We start from the raw sequence: 13,455 nt of genomic DNA on the forward strand, positions 1-13,455 counted from the left end.
AAAAAAAAATAAAAATAAAAATAAAAAAATAAAAGCAACTTCACTCTATCAATTATATGCACCAGAACTTTCTCCATGAAATTCTCCAAAGGGAGAGTAGTTGGTACAATCAAAAACTGTGTTGTCTTTTCCCAACGTCTCATTTCCTAGTGTTTCCCATTACCTCATTTTATTTTTGAATCAGTGGGATAGAAGGTAATACCCATTTACAAAGAAAATACCTGATAAGTGGCTATTTCCAGATGCGCTGCCACTCGCTTCATCTGGGCAGACATTCTAAAACTGCTGCACAGCATTCCCTCCACCAAATCATAGAAGCCATCCCCAGCCTCTTTTTCTAGCGAAGGTTTAAACAGAATCTCAGGAGGCGTGAGGAGCATCTGTGCTTGAAAAAATGGCACAGGTTTCAATTGTTTCTCCATATTCATCAGAAAGAAATCTAAGTCGTGCATGATGGCTTGAAAAAAGCCTTCTACCACAATGTCATCAATGAATTCTACATAAATCTTCCAGGTATCCAGACAAGGATTGGCTTTGAAGAGCTTCCTGTTTTCCTACAGACATAAATAGTAACAGATGAGTATCAACAATAGTGAGTACAAAAATGAAAGCTCTCCATTTAAATATTTTGTTAAAAAATATTTTTTGATAAAAAAAATATTTTGTGCATTTTTGTGCACAAGTCAGGAACATTTCAATGCTGCCTGTAGAACCCTAAGCTAAATAGTAAAGATCTAAGCAGGATGTTTTAACATTTATATCATTTACAAGGTACATTCAAAAGTCATTTTTTAAAGGAAAAATAATTATGAAAACTGCTATCTTCGAATACAAACAAGAAATACGTGAGTTCCTAACACATTCTGTATGTACTGGACATAGGCTCCAGTTCTTGCTCAGTCCCTAACTACTAGGACATGGTCTTCCAGGGCCAAATATGTTAATGAGGTTCCCCAAACTGGCCCTTCAGAGAACACTATTCTGGAACAACCCAAGGTCACTAAGTCAGCAAAGTGCTCTGTACTGCAGTCCTTTCTTGGAAATTCACTGTGCTACTAGTCAAAGTTGACTTACGTTGGTTTAACCAAAACACAAAGAATACTTTGTGCAAAGCACTTATAAGCAGCCTATGGAATAGTAACCCAACTTGGAGAAAAGCGGCTTGGTGAAGTCAAAGCTCCCTCTGTGCTCTAACAATATTAAGTTCTTCTACCTCAACATCTCCCAAGAGTGTGAGTAATGAGTAGGTCAGTAGGGCAGGACAGGGTCAGACAGATATGGTTTAAAACTGCTAGAGGCTGGGCATACAGTGTGGCAGGCCTAGAGACACAGACTTGGAAAGCTCAAGTGGGCAGCAAGGTTAATTCCAGAGACACCTTTCTGAGTGGCCAAGGTTACAAAGGCATTACAGTCCAGAGAGCAGATGCCCAACGCAGCAACTAGAGCATAGACAAAGGGAGACACTGGAATGAGAGGTGGCTATAAGGCAGACTACACTTTTTTTTTTTCATCTTTTGGTCCTGTGGATACATGATGTAGGATTCAAAGGTGTGTGTTACATGCAAGAAGCAGAACTACAGAGGTGATAAAACTGGGCCAAGATGAGAAAGCTCTTTGAGGGATTTCTTGCCCTCAAACAAATTTAAGAACCTCCCCTTTGAGGAATGCTGTCTTGCCTGTCCAGGTAGAACCATTTGTATCTGTAGTATACGTGACCCACAGCCCTGGAGTTGTGCAGTAGACATCCTGGGGAGCTGTACACAGCAGTCTTGGCTCCTTTGTGTGTGCTAGAGAGGAGAATTAGAGAGCTCAGAGATAANAAGGCCTAAAACACACCAAGTGTCACGCTGGTGGGAAGTTAGCAACTAAGCTAGGATGAGAAAAAGGACCTCTAGCCTCCCCAGGGTAGGTCTCTTCCAAACACATCACAGTACTGTACTGTGACTGCCTCATTGTTTATACTTTTCTTTTATCCCAAGATACCCACTTTATATACTGCAATTCCATTCACAAGAACGATTTGATTTTCAACAATATAAAGAGAAAGAGTGAAGAAGAGATTTGGGTCACTCAATACGGCTCAGGTCCCTTCCAGCCCCAGTTTTCCAAGGTCCGCCCTAACCCCTTCATCTTAGACTCTGACCACAGACTATCCCCTGGGATCCCACGGCCATACAGGGTACAGCACAAAAGGCAGAAACGATGCACCCTCTGCTGTATTTCCACAGCTTTCCCCCAAATGACACTCTTCAGTGGAAGTCTGAGAGCCAGACCTAAAATCATTTGCTGATACCAGGGGGGGAAAATCACTTAAAAGATACAACTTACAGGAAGAATCATTTCCTCCCTATTTTCAAGTTGGCTTCTCTCAAGTTGGTACCTCTCCTCTGTTATCATACTAAGAACAGTATCTTAGTTTTCGACCGAAGGAAGAAAACATAGACTCCATTTATTAGAAAAATTCCAACCTTACTCTCCAAGAGGAACATCACAAAACCTTGTTTTCTAACCACTTCTAGTCAGGTATTGGCAATATTTTCAATGTATTTGAACCAAGATTCATGAATCTTACTGGCCTAAAACCCTCAGATTAACATTTGGGGAATACATTTTTTTTTTATCATCTAGAAAAGGTACCAGAAGAAACTAATTGCAACCCATCACCTACCCTCCATGAAACAGATTCGAATGCTTAAACAATTGCAGCGATGTCCTACAAGTCACAAAATAATTCACAGCATCCCAGGAAACAACTAGAAAAAGACAATGGCATGACTAAGATACTGCCTAAAAAATGACAAAGAAAAAAAAAGAAAAATCCAGATACATGCCTTCTTTACCTGTCAGAACATCCCTGCCCTGAGATTCTCTCAAGGCTGTCTGGGCCTTAGGTAAAGGCTTCAGAGGGAGAACGGCCCTAGCCACACCTTGGGTAATTTCAGATGTCTAGCCTTCAGACTGTGATATTTTAAGCCCCCCGTCTGTGGTACTGTTACCGCAGCCCCAGAATACTCATACAGGCCCCAATCAGAGAAAGCAGGGACAAAGTCTTTGTCCGAGCAAGCTTTTATCAATAGGGAAACTTAAAACCTAGAAACTTCAGACAACCTTGGAAGCCAACAGGAACTTTCAAATCCATACTCATTTTTTTCTTTTTTGCTACTCTACACTCAACACAGTGTATCAAGTGCGCCACAAATCACGTTTTGGTGAGCAAGTCTGTTACCCTTCACACCCTATCTGCACTCTGCATCCTCATCTGGGGCGGGATGCCAGTCTCTCCTGGTTTTCTTCCACCGGTGTCATGTTCCTCTCTGCACCTTTGGCTGGTTCTTCTTCTTCCATCCTGTCTCCTACGGGTAGTGTGCCCCCACAGACCTGCCCTTGTTTGCTTCTGTTCTCTAGCGCCACAGGCTCCTGGGGATCTCAGGAGCTTATATATCATGGCCGCCGACTTCTTTTTAACATGCTCTTCCGGTTTGAAGCCCTTTCCCGAACTCCAGAACTGGTAAATCTACCACAAGTCCTCCTCATCTGACAGATGCCTCACATCGGGGGTGCCTGGGTGGCTCAGTCTGTTCATTGACTTCAGCTCAGGTCATGATCTCACAGTATGTGAGTTTGAGCCTCACATCAGGCTCTATGCTGACAGCTCAGAGCCTGGAACCTGCTGCAGCTTCTGTGTCTCCCTCTGTCTCTGCCCCTCCCTGGCTCATGTTCTATCTGTCTCTCTCTCAAAAATACACATTTTTTTTTTTCAATGTCTAAGACTGAGATCTTTTCTTCCCGCCTGTTCTCTTGCTCACACAGCCTTTCCCACCTGAATGGATTATAACTTCATCTTTCCAGCGGATGGGCACCAAACTCTTAGAATAATCCTCAACACCTCCTTCTTTGATTTCCCACACCCAGCCTATTTTGGAATCCTGTTTGTTTTTACATAATTTAAAATATATTCAGAATCCAACCACTCCTAATTGTCTCCATAGTCACCTTCCTGATCCAGGCGCCACCATCTGTCGCCTAGATTACTGCCATAGTAACCCACCAGGCCCTCTGTCTTCCCTGTGGTCTAGTTTCAACAGGACAGCCAGACACTCTTCCAAATGGAAGTCAGGTACGTGTTTACTCTCCTCTCTTCCAAGTCCTGCAGTGAGTTCCCCACAAATCCCAGAGCAAAAGCCAGAGTCGGTACAAAGGCCAGTGAGGTCTCACCTGATGTGCCCATCCCCGCCTCACACCTCATGAGTGTCTGATTTCAGCTCATTGTCTCCTCCACCTCACTACTCCCTTGGCTGTGTCACAGTCACCTCCCTGCTTTGTACTTAACATGCGGGGCATTCCTCCCTGAAGCTCGTTTCCTCTGCCTGGAATACTCTTCACCCAGAAGCCTGCAGTGCTGACTCCCTAACTTTGCTCACATCTTACTTTCTCATTTAGGCCTACCTCGCTCATCCTATTTAAAACCCCAGCCCCAGGCCAGCACTCCAGATCTCCTGTGCCTGCTTGAATTCTATCTTCCTTCTGCAGCTCTCAACCAATTCTAACACCTGTGCCTGTGTCTGCTGTTTATTACCTCCCCCCTCACCAGGAAGGGAGCTCCAGAGAAGAAGGCGCTTTATTCTGTTCACTCAAGTATCTCAAGAATCTCAAAGAGTTCTGGGCCTATAGGAGCCACACCATAAGTATTTCTTGAAAAAGTTAATGATAAGGGGATAGTAAACTATATAAGCAGAAATTTCCTATATATATAGAGCTTCTATATATATAGGAAATTTCTAACCGGAAAGCCATAGCTGGTTGCCCATTCTCCCACTAAGAGTTAGCCTAGAGACAAGTGTCTTCACTTCACACAGCAGAAAATGCAGGCCCTGTTTCTGTAAGACACAAAATTAAAAACCTTGGTTTCCAGTCTCCACTCGGGGCAAACCCCAGACTCTGGTACTTTGTGATGGGTGCATGGGTGTATGCTGTGTGTGTGCACACGCACGTAGGCTGGAGGATATCTCTGCTCTGCACAAAGGAGGATATCATGTCTGAGCACTGCGTCTGTCTATGAGATTCCATATAATAAATGCACTCAGAAGAAAATATTGAATTCGCTCTTTGCTTCCTGTTCTTTTTTTCATTATGAAGAATGAAAAACGTACTTCCCCATGTCCCCCTCACTCTGTGAGCACCACAGTCCTGTACTTGGCTGTCCTTTCTCTGGTTACTACAGATTAGCTGCAATGTTCCTGACTACAGCCAATGTCCACATGTAGGTACAAAGTCCCACTCCTTCCAAGACGTTCCATAATGATTTTTCCTCTCCTAGATCATTCCTAGCAGCTTCAATCACCCAAAAATATCAGCCAGTATTAAAAATAAAATCCTCCCAGGACATCTGGATGGCTGGGTCAGTTAAACATCTGACTCTTGATTTCAGCTCAGGTCATGATCTCATTGTCATAAGACTAAACCCGTATCAGGCTCTGAGCTGACAGCACAGAGCCTGCTGGGGATTCTCTCTCTCTCTCTCTCTGCCCCTCCCCTGCTCACATATTCTCTCTCTACCTCTCTCTCTCAAAATAAATAAACTTTTAAAAACCTTAATTAAAAATAAATAAAACAATGGGGCGCCTGAGTGGCTCAGTCAGTTAAGCAGCCAACTTCCACTCAGGTCATGATCTCACAGTCTGGTAGTTCTAATAACGCATCAGGCTCTGTGCTGACAGCTCAGAGCCTGGAACCTGCTCCAGATGCTGTGTCTCCCTCTCTCTCTGCCCCTCCCCTGCTCGCACTCTCTCTCTCTCTCAAAAAGCAACATTTAAAAAAAATTTTTTTCCTTAAAAATAAATAAAATCCTCCTCATCCCTGACATGCCCCAGGCACTGTGCAGTTCTCAGTTTCCACCACCTGGAGCTCCTCAGGTTAGTGGCTTTCTGGTCTCATTTCTCCCATTCATTTCAATCACTTCAGTTTGGCTTCCATTCTATCATGTTAGCTCTGTCACGGTCATCAATGGCTTCCATGTTGGAATATCTGACTGCCAATCTTGGCCCTCATTTTCAGGTCGTAAATCAGGATGGGACAAAGTCAAATGCTTCCTCTTTCTTGAAATCCCTTCTTGACTGGCTTTCTAGGAAAGCGTTCCCTTGATTTTCTTCCTCCTTCACTGTGCTGAACCTTCCTTCTCCCTGGCCTCAGAGATGACTTCAAGGTCAGTCCGTGGGCCTCTCTTCTATCTACAATTAATCCCTACACAAACTCACGTAAGTCTGTGGCTTCCCAGATGACATACGTGCTCCTGACTCTCAATTCTATGTCACTGGCCTGGATTTCTAACCCCCAAGTCCAGACTCAACTGCAGTGCCACCTACTCAAAACATCCCCTTGAAGGTGCATCTCTAACCAACACAGCCCAAACCAAAGCCTCTCTTTTCACGCAAAAACTACTTTCTCACAGTCCTCCCCGTATCACTAAAGGGAAACTATAACTTTCTCTTTGCTCAGACCAAACAATCTGAACTCCTCCTTGACATCACTCTCTCCTGATTCATTACAGCAAATCCTGTTAGCGCTACCTTCAAAATACATCCAGCATGACTGCCTCTATCATTACCCTTCCGACCCAAGCCATTATCACCTGAATTATACTCAACAGGCCAACCTGTGAAATGGTCCCTGGCTGCCATTTCACCTCAGAGTAAAAACCAAACTTCTCATAATGGCCTGTCAGTCCCCTATGATGTGTCCTCAGTCCCTTCCAAACTTATCAGCTACTATTCTTCCCCATGTTAATTCTGCTTCAGGCATGCTGGCTCTCTAACTGATCCTTGGAACGGCCAACCATGTTCCTTCCTCCAACTTCTGCACTTTTCGCTACCTACAACATCCTTCTCCTGGTATCTATGTGGCTCACTCTCTTTCCCTGCTGGTTCTCTTCAGAACTGCTACCTTCATAAGGAGGTGTTTCAAACTACCTCATATAAAATACTCCCCCCACCCATCCAGATCAGCAAGGAAGAAGTCCAACTTTCACTATTTGCAGATGACATGATACTCTATATAGAAAACCCAAAAGCCTCCACCAAAAACTTCTAGAACCAGTACATGAATCTAGAGCAAAGTTGCAGGATACAAAATCAATGTGCAGAAATCTGTCACACTTCTATACACCACTAGCAAAGGAGCAGAAAAAGAAATCAAAGAATCTATCCCATTTGCAATTGCACCTCGAACAATAAGATACCTAGGAATAAGCCTAACTAAAGATGTAAAAGATCGATATTCTGAAAACTATAGACCACTTATGAAAAACTTGAAGAAGACACAAAGAAATGAAAAACGTTTCCATACTCATGGATTGGAAGAATACTGTTAAAATGTCTATACTATGCAGAGCAATCTACACATATAATGCAGTCCCTATCAGTATATCACCAGCATTCTTCACAGAGCTAGAACAAATAACCCTAAAATTTGTAGGGAACCACAAAAGACTAAATAGCCAAGACAATCCCAAAATAGGAAAACAAAACTGGAAATATCATAATCCTGGAGTTCAAGCTACATTACAAAGCTGTAGTCATCAAGACGGTATGGTACTGACACAAAAACAGACACACAGATCAACGGAACAGAATACAGACTCCTGAAATGGACTCACAACTATATGGTCAACTAATTTCAACAAAGCATCAAAGAGTATTCAGTGGGAAAAAGACCGTCTTCAACAAATGGTGTTGGGAAAATTGGATGGCTACATGCAGAAGAATGAAACTGGACCACTTTGTTACACAGAAAAGAGTTCAAAATGGATGAAAGACCTAAATGTGAGACAAGGAACCATCAAAATCTTAGAGGAGAACACAAGCAGCTACCTCTGTGACCCCAGCCACAGCAACTTCTTACTAGACTTCTTACTCACTGAAGGTAAGGGAAACAAAAGCAAAAGGGAACTACTGGAACTTCATTAAGATAAAAAAAATTCTGCACAGTGAAATCAACAGTCAACAAAACTAAAAGGCAGCCTACAAAATGGGAGAAGGTATTTGCAAATGATTTATCTGTTAAAAGGTTAGTAACTAAAATACATAAAGAACTTATCAAACTGAGCATCCAAAAAGAAACAACACAGTTCTGAAATGGCCAGAAGGCATGAATAGACACTTTTCCAAAGAAGACATCCAGATGGCCAAGAGACACATGAAAATATGCTGAACATCATCAGGGAAATACAAATCAAAATCATGATGAGATACCACCTCACATCTGTCAGAATTACTAAAATTAACAACACAACAAACCACAGGTGTTGGTGAGGATGTGGGAAAGGGAAACCCTCTTGCACTGCTGGTGGGAATGCAAACTGGTTCAGCCACTCTGGAAAATAGTGTGGAAGTTCCTCAGAAAACTAAAAATAGAGCTACCCAAGATCCAACAATTGTACTATTAGGTATTTACCCAAAGGATACAAAATACAGATTCAAAGGGGTACATGCACTCCAATGTTTATAGCAGCATTATCAACAATAGCCAAACTATGGAGAGAGCCCCAATTTCCATCAAACGATGAAAGGATAAAAGAGATGTGAGACACACACACACACACACACACACACACACACACACACACACTGGAATATTCCTTGGCAATCAAAAAGAATGAAATCTTGCCATTTGCAATGACATGGATGGCACTAAAATGTATCATGCTAAGTGAAATAAATCAACCAGAGAAAGATAAATACCATTACGATTTCACTCATATGTGGAATTTAACAAAACAGATGAACCCATGGAAAGTGGGGGGAATAAAGAGAGAAGAGAGGGAAACAAACCACAAGAGACTCTTAATGACAGACAAGAGACTGAGGGTTGTTAGAAGGAGGTGGGTGGAAACTGGACTAGATGGGTGATGGGTATTAAGGAGGGCATGTGTTGTGATGATCACTGGATGCTAAGATAAGTCATGAATCGCTGAATTCTACTGTCATCGATATTGTACTATATGTTAGCTAACTAGAATTTAAATTAAAAAAACATACCTCCCCTCCCAATGATTCCCTATTCTACCTGCTCTATTTTTTTAACCATTTCTCCTGTGACCAACTGACCTTTTCTGTATTTGTTATTTTCTCTCTTTTCCAACTAGAATGTAAGGTCCAAGAGATAAGGGACTTTTTGTTTGGCTGCTTTCATTTTTCTGCCTTGTTCTATTTTATTTTGTCTTCTCTTAAACAGATAACCCTAGAATAGTTTTAAAAATTCAAATATTTGTTAAAAAAAAAAAAAAAAGAGTGACTACTGTCACCACCCTTAGAAGGTTCAGAGGGCGGCAGGAGATGATGCAGACAAGATGGCTGACACAGGCATTCCAGCAACAAGGCTAGCTATGAAGAGCTTGCCAAAGAGCCTGTGACTATGACAAACACAAGGATTCCATCTCTATCCTTCGTGTTTCATCAAAGTATCTCACATTCCAAAAGGCAAGCAAGGCAAATTCCTCCATTTCAAATGCTTAACAAAACCATACATAAAGCTCTCTCAACTCTAAAAAAAACAACCTTATAAGATTGTATAGGTCTGCTTCTTTCTCAACTAATTGAAAAGCTCTTCAATCTATTTCAAAACCTTACAAGCAATTACCTCCACCAAGTTATGGATCTTGCAGCCATCTTCCTGAATTAGCTTGTACTTTTTAGAAAACAAATCACTCTTATCCTCCAAAGTAAAGGCAGCCTCCTTCCTGTGCTCCCTCCGGGGAAGAAGCGTACACTCCGCCCACGCCTTCATGGTTTGCTGGATCACTCTGACATTGCTCTGTGCACGCTCAACTCTGTTTGCCAATTCTGACGTGGCTGTCTTCACCCTCTCGATGTATCCCCAGCAGTCATGCTGCCATGTCAGTGACGTCGCGGCTGCCTGTAGTTGCTCTTCCACGGCCCTCAGCTCATCTTCAACCAGAGGGTATTCCACTTCCAGAAGAGTCTGCTTCAGCTTATTGTATCCTTGCACAAGAAGCTCAAGATTTCCAATGTACTGAGCAAAGAAAATCCCCAAACAAAAAGTGCCAAATATGTTAAAGCTATGTATCTTAAAGGCATAAAAATACTATAGGTCTATATGTTAAGGATTACAAATCAAGATACTTTTTCTTGTATTCAGGGGTGCCTAAGCGGCTCAGTCGGTTGAGCATCTGACTTTTGACTTTGGCTCAGGTCATGATCCCAGGGTCATGGGATCAAGCTCTGCAATGGGCTCCATGCTGAAAGTGGAGTCTATTCAAGATTCCTTCTCTTTCCCCCTCCACCCCTCTCCCCAGCTCATGAACACTCTCCCTAAAGAAAAAACAAACAAACACCAAGTAAACAAAAAAACTAAACACCAAGTAAAAAAAAAATTCCATTCAAAAAATGCCCTAAAAACACTGACCTTTAAAATAGTGTTTCTTTTTTCAAAGATGGCTAACGCTGAATCTGGTAAGTTGGATTTCTTCAACATCAAAAGGTATTTCACTTCTCTCAATACAGCCACTAGCTATTAAAAGAAAATCAAGGATTATGATGCATTTTTTAAAAATATTTTTATTTATTTCTAGGAGAGAGAGAGAGAGACAGCGCGAGCAGGGGAGGGTCAGAGAGAGAGGGAGACACAGACTCGGAAACAGGCTCCAGGCTCTGAGCTGGCAGTCAGCACAGAGCCCGACGCGGGGCTCGAACTCACGAACCGCGAGATCATGACCTAAGCGAAAGTCGGACGCTTAACCGACTAAGCCACCCAGGTGCCCCTATGATGCATTTTAAGAATAGCATTCTCTTCTAACACACGTGAAAGTCCAAACACTTGAAATTGCATCCAATGATTACAATATTCTCCAATTGTCAAGGTAAAGAAGCTGCTGTTTCATATGCTTTTTAGGTAACAATCAGACATTCCCTGTGAAGTGGGAGTATAAATAATAAAGGTACATATCACTGGTTATGGCCCATAGTCAGAAGAAGAATTTAAGGGAAAGACAGCAACATGCACACATGGACATGTGAAATGGAAGGCCATGAATGGGCCTCAGTCTTTTCCAGTACCTTGTTACAATGTTTGCTTTGAAAACATAAATTTGTTCCAATGTGATACACTAGCAAGGTGAGCATACCACCAACTGTGTCTGTATTTATCTGCAATTTCATTAGCAAGTATACTAAAAACTGCACCCAACTCAACTGGAAGGCTTAGAAATAGGCACGAGGCACCTGGGTGGCCATTTAAAATGTATAAAATAACGCTGTTATTCCTACTTTCCTTTTTAATTTCTATTTCAATTCCAGTTAGTTAACATACAGTATAGTATTAGTTTCAGGGGTACAATATAGTGATTCAACAGTTCCATACAACACTCAGTGCTCACCTATCCCCCCCCTCCCCCACCTTCCCTAACCATCCGTTTGTTCTCTCTAGTTAAGAGTCTGTTTCTTGGTTTGCCTTTTTTTTTTCTTTTTTAAATTTGCATCCAAGTTCGTTAATGTATAGTGTAATAATGATTTCTGAAACAGAATCTACTGATTTGTCACTCATATACATGACACCCGATGCTCATCCCAACAAGTGTCCTCCTTAATGTCCCTTGCCCATTTAGTCCCTCCCCACAGCCAACACCCCTCCAGCAACCCTTAGTTTCTTCTATTTAAGAATCTCTTAGCAAACCATGAGAGACTCTTGAATGCTGACAAAAACTGAGGACTGATGGATGTGGGGGGAGGGGGGATGGGCATGGAGGAGGGCACTTGTGGGGATGAGCACTGAGTGTTATGTGGAAACTAATTTGANAAAAAAAAAAAAAAAGAATCTCTTATGGTTTGTCTCTCTATTTTTACATTATTTTTGCTTCCCTTCCCTTATGTTCATCTGTTTTATATTTTAAATTCCATGTATGAGTATAGTACTATGATATGTCTTTCTGACTTATTGACTTCACTTAGCATAATATAATCTAGTTCCATCCAGATTGTGGCACATGGCAAGATTTCATTCTTTTTGATTGCCGATAAATATTCCAGTGTGTGTGTGTATACACGTGTACATATAGGTATGTATGTATATGGGTATACACACATGTATATATATGCATATGAGTGTACGTACATACACACACACACAATGGAGTATTTCTCAGCAATCAAAAAGAATGAAATCTTGCCATGTGCCACAACACGGATGGAATGCTATCAATTCATCAGTCAATGGACATTTGGGCTCTTTCCAGGCTTTGGCTATTGTCAATAGCGCTGCTATAAATACCGGGCGGCATATGCCCCTTTGAAACATCACACCAGTATCCCTTGGAATATATACCTGGTAGTGGAATTGCTGGGTCACAGAGTAGTTCTATTGTTTATTATTTGAGGAACCTCCATACTGTTTTCCAGAGCAACTGCACCAGTTTGCATTCCCACCCGCAGTACAAAAGGGTTCCTCTTTCTCCTCATCCTCAACATCTGTTGTTGCCTGAGTGGTTAATCTTAACCATTCTGACAGGTGGTACCGCATCATGGTTTTGATTTGTATTAACCTGACAATGAGTGATGTTGACCATCTCATCATGTGTCTGTTAACCAGCTAGATACTTTATCCGGAAGTGTCTTTTACCAATTTCTTCACTGGATTATTTCTGTGTGTTGAGTTTGGTCAGTTCTTTATACATTTTGGATACTAACCCTTTTTCTGACAGGTTATTTGCAGATATCGTCTCCCATTCCATCAGCTGACTTTCAGTTTTGCTGTTTCCTTCACTGTGCAGAAGCTTTTTATCTTGATGAGGTCCCAAAACTTCATTTTTGCTTTTGTTTCCCTTGCCCCCAGAGATATGTCTAGTAAGAAGTTGCTGCGGCTGAGGTCACAGAGGTTGTTGTCTGTTTTCTCTTCTAGGATTTTGATGGCTTCCTGCCTAATATATAGGTCTTTCATTCGAGTTCATTTTTGTGTATGGTGTAAAAAAGTGGTCCAGGTTCATTCTTCTGCATGTTGCTGTCCAGTTCTCCCAAAACCATTTGCTGAAGAGATTGTCTTTATTCCGTTGGATATTCCTTCCTGCTTTGTCAAAGATGAGTTGGCCATACGTTTGTGGGTCCATTTCTGGGTCCTCTATTCTGTTCCACTGATCTATGTGTCTGTTGTGCCAGTACCATACTGTTTTGATGATTATGGCTTTGTAATACAGCTTGAAGTTTGGAATTGTGATGCCTCCAGCTTTGGTTTTCTTTCTCAGGATTGCTTTGGCTATTCACAGTCTTTCTGGATCCATGTAAATGTCCACTCTAGATCTGTGAAGAATGCTGGCATTATTTTGATAGGGAATGCATGGAATATGTCAATTGCTTTGGGTAGTATTGACATTTTAACAATGTTTGTTCTCCCCATCCATGTGCATGGAATGTTTTTCTTTCTTTTTTGAGGTGGGGCGGGGGGGGGGGGTTT

At 41.9% G+C, this 13,455-nt stretch overlaps 1 protein-coding gene across 1 annotated transcript in view; it reads right to left on the reverse strand.

Moving 5' to 3' along the window:
• DNAH11 (dynein axonemal heavy chain 11) overlaps window positions 1-13,455 on the reverse strand; it is a 330,986-nt gene that overhangs the window by 278,870 nt on the left and 38,661 nt on the right. The window contains exons 11-13 of the mRNA XM_077757651.1: window positions 10,420-10,524; window positions 9,634-10,026; window positions 222-554 (exon numbers count right to left, since the gene is read on the reverse strand). Coding sequence (XP_077613777.1) covers window positions 222-554; window positions 9,634-10,026; window positions 10,420-10,524 — 831 coding nt within the window. The remainder of the gene's footprint in view (window positions 1-221; window positions 555-9,633; window positions 10,027-10,419; window positions 10,525-13,455) is intronic.

The sequence above is a fragment of the Crocuta crocuta genome, unplaced genomic scaffold, assembly GCF_008692635.1.
Source record: "Crocuta crocuta isolate KB4526 unplaced genomic scaffold, BGI_CrCroc_1.0 scaffold62, whole genome shotgun sequence".
Classification (NCBI taxonomy): domain Eukaryota; kingdom Metazoa; phylum Chordata; class Mammalia; order Carnivora; family Hyaenidae; genus Crocuta; species Crocuta crocuta.